Source organism: Pholcus phalangioides, unplaced genomic scaffold (assembly GCF_987345545.1).
Source record: "Pholcus phalangioides strain wild (caught in Gottingen) unplaced genomic scaffold, Ppha-v1.0 ptg000009l_1, whole genome shotgun sequence".
Taxonomy (NCBI): Eukaryota; Metazoa; Arthropoda; class Arachnida; order Araneae; family Pholcidae; genus Pholcus; species Pholcus phalangioides.
The window spans coordinates 49,595,987-49,607,734 of NW_028301602.1; the positions used below are offsets into that span (position 1 = coordinate 49,595,987).

Consider the following 11,748-nt stretch of genomic DNA (forward strand, 5'->3'; position numbering starts at 1 on the left):
ACTTCTCTAATCTATGGCTTCCCCGATCCCCGGACTTTAGTCCATCCAATTTATTGGCTTTGGGGTCATTTGAAACGTCTGGTAAGTTGTGAAAATCCAAGAACTTTCCCTGATCTTAAAGGCAGTATTTCACGCCATGTGCTGAATATTTCTCTGCACACACTTCGTTCAGTTGTGGAACATGCCATCTTGCAATATCACCTGGTATCTGAAAATGATCACCATCATGTGGAACATGTTTTTTTGCCGTAAAAATTTTAAAAGTGTTTAACAATTGTTAAAATTGTAAAATATGCCTAAATATTTCATTTCTTAATAAACCGCCCTCTGGTGGCAACATGTGCAACCAATTTTTCTTCCCACTGAAACAAATTCCGATCACTTCATGAAGTCCTACACAAAATTTTGCAATTTTCTGATGACTGGTTTTGCCTGCAGGTTACTTTAAAATAGGGTCTTTTAATTATGGACCCCCCTGTATATATATGGTTCCGAGATATACAGTAAAACCTTGATAAGTCGTCACCTCAAGTTATCAAAAAATTAGGACGGCTTAAGGGGAGTGTCGTCAGTTTTGAATGTGCAATGTCGCGAAAAACTTATAAATTTAAAAGTAATATGACATTTAATAAAGTTGGAATCAAAACAACAATATTAATAAAATTTATAAATTGCGAAAGAAAAAATAACAGCAATTTTTTACCTTTTTTATCTCTTATTACTTAAATTATTGTGGTAAAATGTACTGTACACTTTGATTCATACCAGTAATTTTTAATTTAGACTAACGGAGCATCTGTTAGAATAAGTAGCTTTTCTTCATAATAGAACTCTCTATTGCACATTAATTTTACATATACATAAAATTTAATGTTATCGTTTTAATTCTTCATCAGTAGTTCATGATACAACTACAAAGTAATCTCGAACACTTTTGACTTGGTGGAGGGGCCCTGGGCAGGGAAAAGTAAACAGAAGACCTGAACTTGGGAAAGAATGTCTAATTTTTTCAACAAAGATATTTTGTTTAAATTTCTAGTCCTAAATTAGTAGAGTCCATGCTTTCTATGATTATTTATTACCCGTGCCCGTGTTGCACTTCGACCTTAACTTGATTAATTTGATTTTTCGATTTACATAATTTTTTATTGTCTTGCACTATATGTAATCTTTGACGTATCAATAAATTTTGGTTTTGCCGGAGATGCCCTGGTCCACCCCTGGGGAGAGGGTGGTCCGAAGTGCTTACAGGGCTTCTTGCGACAGAGCCTGGGTGTATCGCGTTTTCTCTAGTAGATCCCATATAGGAATGAGATCTAGCTCGAACAGTCCCTAACGTTCCAAAAACCTTATTGTCGGCAAATGAACTTCCCCATCGTAACTTTCGTTACTTAAACTGTTCCGTTTGGGTATATAGGATTTTATGGTGACTTTTAAGCATATGGCAATGCTGTTAACAAGCCCTCTTTTTTTAATGGGAGCCATAAAAATAGTCTGTTCCTCTTTCTCAAACTTTTTCATAGTGACGAGTTAACTGAAATTAGCGACAAGTAAACGAGGGTTTAATAACATTGTTGTCTATGAGAGCTGGAAGGGCCTGAAGAAAAATGACGACTTAACCGGAGTGACGACTTATTAGGGTGACGACTTAACGATGTTTTACTGTATATATAGTAGGATAAAAATACAAGAGAAATGAAGATAAAAAATGAAGAGGACTTCATTTCAAAGAAAAGACTTTGATTTTTCTGTCAACAGTTTAAGCCACTGGCATACAAACATCAGCAGCAAAACATTCAGAAACACACCCATTTCACAAATTTGTAGATTCTGACACATTTGTAATAATAAACAGGAATTCAATACAGCTGCACTCAATCTTTTCAAAACTGCATCTGGCAACAGTATTCCAACTGCCTTCATAGTTAAATGTAGATAAATTCCGCATTTAGAGCTGGTTTTTTCCCCAAATTTCCTGTTTTTCGAATTTGAATATCTCGGTGAATATTGCACTTAGAAACATGGCATTTTTTTGGCCTCAGGAGAGACAGGGTAACAATTTTCTAATTAAGTTTTGGGGCACACAGGGACTGTATAAAAAATTAGTTTCATTATTTTAACAAGTATACAACTCCTTGAAACATGAATGATATATATCTGAGTACTACACGTTACTTAAAAACTTTTTCCTAATTCGAAGTATACCTCTAAGATCAACAGTTCGCCAGTAAGATACCATACCACCCCGCCCCCGTTTGCTATGCACCCTGTATATAGAAATATATATATATATAGAGGTCCGAAGCTACATTGTCACAGGAGATGTACAGGTGAATGTATATATTTTTTAAAACTATCATTCACAGAAATTCTATCGTGGGCGGAAATATGGGGAGGTGCCAATGCCTTCCCCCAGCATCGAAAGCAAAACTGGCTGATCTAATGTATATGTGTACATATGAATTGACATCATCATCATGCCCCCCCCCCCCTCCCCCCAGCGTCTCTCCCCAGACTCTAGTCTATCTCGGCCTATAATTACACTTTCTAAACTGACTTGCCTATTCAACTTTACTTGACCACAATTAATTCCAGTTCTGAATAAACTTGGCAATTCACAAACCTAAGCACAAGAGCAAATTTCACAAATACGAACATATAATACACAAATGTACACACATAATACAGACACTGTCCTCAAGTGACTAAAAAGTCTTTCCAGCTGGCTTAAAGGAATTAGTTGATTGAATGACTTGCAAACGGTTTCCGGGTTATTAGGTCATGGTCTAGGAGATTTTCTTCCTGACGTTTCGCCCACATCTGTGGCAGGCATCATCTGAGGTTATTTGGACATAAGTCTCCGCGGCAAGCGAGAAAGGCTTCGTACATCGACTTGTTCTTTATATGCATTTCTGAGACTTGATCGGCCGCAGAAGAACCGCATTGGTTGGCTTGTGTGGATGTGTTGTGCGCCGATTGGCTGTCGAGGTAATTTTCTCTCTGGCATTCATCGGGGGCACATCTCGACTCTCTGCGGCGCTGAAGTACCGGGACCCAAGTGGGATGCACCTTCATCATCTCCTCCTCTCGATTCATGTTGTGGTGCTTGAATATTTCAATGGCTTCTCTATGAAGACGAGCATGGTAGTGCACCTCCGACGATATTATCTCGGTCTTTTCAAATTTAATTTTGTGGCCGGTTTCCCACATATGTTCTGCAACGGCTGAACTTTCCGTTTTACCCAGGCGGCAGCTCCTCTGGTGTTCCTTTATTCTTGTAGCAGTACTTCTTTTTGTTGTTCCTATGTATACTTTTTCACACGAGCATGGAATCCTGTAGACACCTGCCATGCACAGCGGGTCTCTCAGATCTTTTGCCGAGCATAGCGATTGTGCTAAATTTCTGGTGGGTTTGAAAATGGGCTTGATGTTGAACTTTTCCAAAACTTTACCGATTCGATCGGTGACCTTCCAGATGTAAGGTAAATAGGCTTTGGCTCGGGGTTCCCGATTTCCTTCGTTACTATTGTTGTTATTTTCCAGGCGCGGTCGTATGGCTCTTTGAAACTCTTTTACCGAATAACCGTTAGCTTTGAAGGCCTTCCGTAGATGGATCAGTTCTGTGTCGAGATGTTGCGGCTCACAGATACGGTTAGCACGGTTTACCAGTGTCTTTATCACGCCTCTCTTCTGTCTCGGATGGTGGTTGGAGTTTTTGTGGAGGTACCGGTTGGTATGCGTCGGTTTCCTAAAAACGCTATGCCCTAAGCGGTTGTCGTCAGTTCTGTTCACCAGAACATCCAGAAACGCTAGTTGTGAATTTTTCTCCGCTTCCATTGTGAACTTTATAGCTGGGTGAATGCTGTTGAGATGTTCCATGAAACTTTGTAGTTCGAGGTCCCCGTGCTGCCATAACAGAAATGTATCGTCTACGTAACGAAGCCATACCAAAGGGCTTAGTGGGGCAGACCGTAAGGCTTCAGCTTCAAATCTCTCCATGAATAAATTGGCCACCACCGGACTGAGGGGGCTGCCCATTGCTACACCATCAAGTTGTTTATATATACTGCCATTCCAGATGAAGTAGGATGACGTGAGGCAGTGGCGAAACAGGTTCACTATATCATGTGGGAACATGTCGTTGATCTGTGAGATGACGTCCTTGAGAGGGACTTTTGTGAAGAGCGACACCACATCGAAGCTGACCATACGGGTTGATGGAGAAAATTAGAGATCCTTTATTTTCTGGATGAAATGTGATGAATCTCTGATGTGCGAAGAAGTGTTGCCCACAAGGGATTGAAGTAGAGTGGCTAGATGCTTGGCCAGAGTGTGAGTAGCCGATCCTATTGCACTGACGATAGGACGAAGCAGTACATCTACTTTGTGTATCTTGGGGAGCCCATAAAGTCGGGGTGGTAAGGCTTCAGACTGTCTCAAGCGCATTTTGATCTCATTGTCTAAGGCCGATTTTTTAATCAAGACGTTAGTACGGCGTACTAGTCCTGCAGTCGGGTCTTTAAGTAGCTTCTTGTAGGTGTTGGGCTGAAGCAGTTGCTTGATCTTTCCATTGTTGTCTGTTGTTTTCATCACCACTGTGGCGTTCCCCTTGTCTGCTGGTAGTATGATAATCGAAGGATCTGCAAGTTTCCTGATTGCGCGTCGTTGTTTTGCACTGATTTTGCTGGAAGGCTTGGGTGTCTTTTTGAGAATCCTTGATGTTTCGATTCTGATGTCTCCTCATTCGCAATGATGTTCTCCACTGGGACGGCCAGTGGTGTGATGGCGAAATTTCCCCCCTTGCTCAGGATAGACGTTTCCTCCGTTGAGAGTTCTCTGTCGGACATGTTTATAACAATGCGGTCCGTAGCAATTGATGGCTGTTCGATTTTCTTTTTCACTTTGTCAAACTTCCGTATCTGGCGCACTTTGTTTCTTTCCTTCCTCATTTCCATTGCGGTGTATGTTAAGGAGTCAATTTTTATCCAGTCCATGGGTTCTAGTAAATTGCTCAGTTTCAGGTGCATCGTGAACAGTTCAGCGTCAACTTTAGCGAGGACTCGGCGCGTTGCGTGAATCCTTTCACGCAGGAGTGCGTCTTCAGCGCGGCAATAGATTCTGTGAGCTTGGGTTGATCTGAATATTTTCTTAAATTCGCACAACGTGCCGAGCCCTCACTAAAGTTGACGCTGAACTGTTCACGATGCACCTGAAACTGAGCAATTTACTAGAATACCTAATACTTTTAGTTCTTCATTTTCCGAAATTTAAAAGGTCCCAAAAGCATCATATTGGCTTTTCTGTGAAAGATCAAATTCCAAGGAGTACAATTGGGAAATCTGATTTTCCTTATCTGAAAAAGCTGCTTTTAAATGATACTTGATGTTGGCGTCTGAAAATCTGTCAAGTTGTGTATGTTTTGTGTCAATGCCACTCTTTTGCAGCTTGATTTTGTTTCAATAGATTCATAAGTGGATGAGAAAGACTGCCATTTATTTTTTTGTTATATGCAATAGTCTATAACAGCAATATGGGAATATTCATTTTTTGAAATCTTATGAGAACTTTTTAATAGTTCTTATCTAATAGTCTTCCCATTCAGAGACATAACTTCCATCAACAATGTATTTGAACAGTGGTGAGGACAATTACCTTTATATACTATTGTTGGACAATGTGAGAGAACATGAAAAAAAATTTTCAACGCTAGCACACACATGATCACCATTTTCATTGTTTTATATGAAAAAAAAATGTGAAAAAAGTACGCTGATTAGAAAGGGAGGAAAAAGCCTAATGTGAATTTTCCAAACTTTGTTAGCGGGAATGGCAAAGAATTTAAATGTTGTATCCGGGAAAATTAACATTATCAAATATATAAAAAAAGTTGAATTCACAAAAATTAGTTGTACTAAGCAGGAAAACATTCTAAGCGGGATTGACTGTATATATTTCTGTACCTCTATTTATTTGTCTTGTTTTTATGCACTGATATTTAGTTTTTCGTATATTTAATTGTAGTTTGTTACAGGGTTGTTTGGTTTAAACCTTGATTTTAACCAAGTGGTTTTTTTCAAAAAATCAAATAAAAGTGGCCTAAATATCATTTTTTTCCTTGAAAAATATATTGGTTCATTATTAGCCAAACTTTTTCATTTTTACCACATTTTATGTCCTTGGGGTACATTCTGATGGTATATCTTTAAATGACATAAGATTTTATAAGTGGTTTTTTTCAAAAAGTCTCATAAAAGTGGCCAGAATATATGTATATTTTTCATATGAAATATCTTAGTTATTTAAAGTTATATACAAAAGCCAAAATTTTTCATTCTTACAACATTTTCTAACCTTTGCCTACATTCTGATGCTCTATCTTTAGCAAATTCATGAATAAGGATTGCATCACACATCTAAATGTAGTGGTGTATTATCTCACAGGCTTCTTTTTCCCTTCACAAAGAAGCAGCAACAGTAGGGACACCATCATGCTAGGGGCAGGTGGTCCTATAATCCAATAAAGACACCAGCTGTACTTCAAGGGCAAAGACTAGTGTACTAGTTGTTACATTACCTCACATACATTTTCATTTTCTTTCCCATAAGAAGTAGCACATCTCCTACTGCATATCTCCCAGTCTTAATATTCAATAGTTGTTTTTTTTAAACTTTCATGGTAAGCCCAGTTAATCAAGGTTCTACTGTATAATAATAACATATTTATGAAAAATAATCAGCTATATGCAGGGTGATTATAATTAAAGTTTTGATTCCAAAACTATGTAATAAGTACTGGTCAGAATGACTTGAAAATTTACATGGATACTCTTAAAGCAATGGGAATTTCTTTCGCAAAAGGAAAAAAAGTGCAAGTAGTGTAAAATGTGCAAGTAGATGATGCTGTACTTGGCCAGCAGTATAATCTATTTTGTGCAACCACATCGTTTCGGCACTTTCACAGCATCAGTGTGTGGATAGAACTTCTATCAAGATGCACATTGCAATACCAGCAAAGCAGCTGCTGATGACCCATTTTGACAGGATGCACCTTAAAACTTCCAACTTCTGGCTGTGGGGGGTACCTCAAAATGTCATAAACAGTGGTCCGATTGTAAACTTTGGTGAATTGCAATCTCCAGCACATCCCCCTATATGTTAGAAGTTCCTCAGGAATATTAACGTGGGGGCACGTTTGGTTTAATAAAGCTGAATTGCAAGCACATCCACATCATAACCATGGCATAATCTGATCTATTGTTGAACAAGAATTTTTGTGCTTTCAACCTTATAGCCAGAACACGGTGGACAACATATTTAACATTTCTTAAGTAAGTTGTAGTTATTTGTTCAATTACTTCGTTTTTTGTGGTTGTTAAAGTTGGTTTTTGTTCAAATGTAAGAAACATTTATTGATTAATTAATATGGGAATAGTGTTAATTACCATTAATAAACATTTTATTTTAATTAATTATTAGAAGTTTCAATGATTTTTCATAAATTTTATTGTTTTTAATGTCAATACTATTTAAAACAAAAAGAAACGGTTTAAACCAAAAAAACCTCGGTTTTTTGGGTTTTTTTCAAAAAAAACTTTTTTTTACCAACCCTGGTTTGTTATTCATCCACTGATTTATTTGTCTCAGATCATCATCTATATTTCATATTAGATTTGCTATGTTGTAGTTTTCAACATATAAAGCTGTATCATCAGCAAATGTGACTAGCTTTCCATCTATTGCTAAATGCTACTTATGAATGCAAAATTCTGTAACTAAATGTTATTTTTTAAATTTCTCTTATTCCAGAAAACTTCAACTTGAAGTAAGAAAGCTTTGCGTGTTGAGGGAAAATTTTAACACTAAAATACTGAAAAAGTTCTAGGGCTGAGTGAAAACTTGTACGTGAACAGATATTTGAGGTATTGGAGTTTGACTTGCTACAAATTGGCTGTATATATTAGCTTTTTCTATTATTATATTTTCAGCTTCTTCAGAAAGCGGGTATAAAAAAAGAGGACATATCAATGTGGGAAATCAATGAAGCTTTCAGTGTAGTTGTCCTTGCTAATATAAAGAAACTTGATATCGATCCAGACAAAGTGAATATTCATGGTGGAGCTGTCAGCTTGGGCCATCCTATAGGGTGAGTTAATACTCTTAAAATTTATTCAGAAGCAAAAATAAAACTTATTGCTGCAATTGTTTTGTCAAGAACCCATTTTTAAAATCCTGGAGCCCAGCTGGGATAATTACTATAATTGTTTTCCTATTATTCATGCCAGGGTTCCCTCTTAGCTTTTATCAATTATAGCAATTTGGCTAATCAGATGGAAAAAGTTGCAGCCAAATGATTGAGAGAACCTTAGCCAAATTGTGGTGCATCACACCACAATTCGGAATGGGAATTCGAAAACAACTGCGTCAAATGGCCAATTCAACCATCAAGAGGCTAAATGGGCACACCATTTGGCAAATTCGATCTTTTATTTATTTGCTAAATTAAATATTTTGTCATGATTTGGCGCAATGGTGATCGGTAGCTTGAACATGGTTCATACAGTCCTTGAAAAGTCCTTGGAAAAAAAGTTCATTTTCAAGGCCTTGAAAGTCCTTGAAAGTCCTTGAAAAGCCACAAGAGTCCTTGAAAAAGAAATTTCTTTTAAGAATTCTGTGAGAGTCCTTGAAAAAAAACCCCAGTGTTTTCCGAAATAGTTTTTGCTACTTTTTTTTTACTCCGTCAGTGACATCCTTAAAAAAAAAGTGCAAAGCACAGGGAAAAAGCCATAGCAGCCAATAACCCTGGATAATTGGATTTAAAGCACGTTTTTTCCCCATTATTCTTAAGCCGGGTTTTCCTAGGAGCAGATTTTCTGTGCCACGTGCAAAGTGAATCGCCCAGCGTGACACGCCGTCCACTTACCAATAATAAGAAAACAGGTTAGACTGTTTGCCTAGAGAGCGCAACGCTAGTGTTTTACATCAGGCATGATTGGCCAACTGCCTCTGGAGAAGTCAAATATGTTGTGCGCTACCCATTTCACCAATCTTCTCTTCATTTTTGTTGTTTTCTTTCACTTCCCTTCAAACCGAAGCATGGAGATACGGGGGGGGGGGGGGGAACCAGAATCAAAGGTGAAATCGACTGATCTAATGCATATATGTATAGATGAATTGACATCATCATCGTGCCCCCCAACCCCAGACTTCCAAGTCTCTCCGCCTATGAACCGGAGCATGCAGAAGACAGAGTAGCTGATGCCAGGGCCGTGAGCTGATGTGCAACGGTAGGAAAACACAAACGCGTAGTGTGATTATGTAACACGTTTCTGTCTACGCGAAATGATCTGGTTCAGTTAATGCAGCGCCAAAAACCTGTGTTTTTTTTTTTTTGGAATGTTTTTCCCTTTTTATTCTCTGTGCACGTGGAACCCCTTGGCCCGACACAATATAACCTCACCCTCACGGGAGTTCGGCTTTATATTGTAGGCTGGTTTTTTCGGTGTGTATGTTGGGATTGTTTTTTTTCTCCCTGAGATTGCCGGTTGTTATTTGTCGGCCGTTTTATATATTTATTTTTTTATGATCGTAAATGATCTTGTTTTTTTTTTTCCTTGCAACTTTTATGGAATAAAAGCTAGAGTTCAAAATGAACTTCCGATCGTTGTGTTTTTTTTCCAACTCAGTCAGCACGCTCTGGCCCCCAACAACTCACTTCTAGGAAAAGCTGGCTTTATAATAGCATGTATCCTGTGATTGATCGTATGTAGACGTATTTGGCGTTGTTGGAAGTCATTAAACTTTTGTACTAGGTATTTTTTTTGGAGGACTTGAGAAATCAATATCTTGAAAAAAGTTTCGTAATTTTTGCTGAAATAATTTTAGCCTTTCGGTCCGAAAGTGAGCGTAGCTACCTCTGATTAGTGTCAACAAAATATTGATTTTTAAAAATTAAGGAATGATGCGAAGCACTTGTACAAGGTTCTTTAAAGAAAGAAAACAAAAAATGAGTGGCAAGTGTATGTACTTTTAATAACTTGTGGCTGAATAATCCCTTCTATCAAGATTGGTTGCTGAGTGTGCCAGACAAAAATGCTGCCAAATGCAAGCTGTGCTTCAAAATCATCAATATCGCTTCAATGGGTGAATCAGCGCTGAAATCCATTGAGCTTATATTACTGGAGGGAGTATGAAACAGGACCATAACTGGGATTTTTGTATTGTCTTGCCTCCCCCACCAATTCGGAATTTGATAATTTTATAACTGTGTTCACCTGAAAATTGTCACCCACGGCAGTTGCCCCCACCCCCTTTAGTTCCCGCACTGGTATTATGACGTCAGCGGTCTACATCATTCCTTGGAAGATCAAGTAATGAAAGAAATTATTCTAATACAAATACAATGCCACAACAGGCAAAATGCCCAACAAGGTGGCTGAGAAAAAAATGCCCTTAAGAAATATGGATGTCATATATTTCAAAAATACAGCAACTCAATAACACAATCACAAAAATTATAAACAATATATACAAATGATAAAATATTATACAATGCCCATAAAATATATTTATGGTTGTCTTATTCTAAGTATGGATAGCTTCTCTATTTACCCCAACGTGTTTATCGTATTTCTATTTAAACATGTCAATTGTGTTACAATTTACTACCTCCAGGGGTAAGCTATTCCATTTATTAACAACCCTATTAGAGAAAAATTCCCTACGACACCACAACCTCGCATTGTCCCTTACCAATCAATACTGGTGTTCCCTTTTAAAAGCAGTCGATTGGTGGTATACTAAAAATTCATGGTCCATCTTATCCATCCCGTTGAAAATTTCGAACATTTCGATCATATCTCCTCAACACCTGCGTTCATCCAATGTAAACATATTCAAAAAATGAAGTCTCTCTTCATAACTCAAGCCCAGTGTGCTAATAAGGACACACGTACCTCTTCTCTGCACCCCTTCAACCAAGTCTATGTCCCTCTGTAGCAGGGTTGGCAGGTTTTTGACGCATGTTAGTTTTTGACGGTTTAAACTGATACGTCAAAAACCCTCTGCCAATTCTGTCAAAAACCTCAAATACTGCTTTTCAACATATAAATTCCCATTGAAAATACGCACATTGATTGCATGTAATGCTTAAAGTGACTATGCTGCAATACATAATGTGTGATTTTAAAATAATCTCCCCCCCCCCCCCCACATAATTATTTTGGACAATTATATACATGTATATATATACTTGTAAAATATAGAATTTGAGTAGAGCATAGCATAAACTACGGAAGGATATGTAATGTATTCAAGATAGTTTCAACCTTCTAAAATTTCTTCAACTGTTTATTTATATATGAATATATATATATTTGCATATCAACATCTGCTCTACTTTTTTTTTTTACAACAGATACATGTTTAAAAAGTTCTTTCATGCTTGCTATATATAATGTTGATTTCTGTTATTATATTATCTAGACAATCCCAGATATTTAAAACAATATTCTTATTGTACATAACATTAGAATATATATATCCAGCAATCAAAATACTAAATTATCCTAAAATAATTTTTCCCCTGAAAAATTAATTAGTTCATTATTAGTCAACATTTTTCATTGTTACCACAGTTTCTATTCTTGGGTTACATTATATTTTTAAATGATGTGTTTTTTTTCCCCTTCAAAAAGACCTTATAAAAGTAGCATGAATATACATATTTTTTATATAAAGTATCTTAGTTAC

At 37.2% G+C, this 11,748-nt stretch overlaps 1 protein-coding gene across 2 annotated transcripts in view; it reads left to right on the forward strand.

Annotated features, from left to right (window-relative positions):
* Acat1 (Acetyl-CoA acetyltransferase 1) overlaps positions 1 to 11,748 on the forward strand; it is a 175,609-nt gene that overhangs the window by 135,667 nt on the left and 28,194 nt on the right. For both annotated transcript variants that reach the window (XM_089236469.1, XM_089236470.1), the window contains exon 11: positions 7,986 to 8,143. In XM_089236469.1, the coding sequence (XP_089092595.1) occupies positions 7,986 to 8,143 (158 nt within the window). The remainder of the gene's footprint in view (positions 1 to 7,985; positions 8,144 to 11,748) is intronic.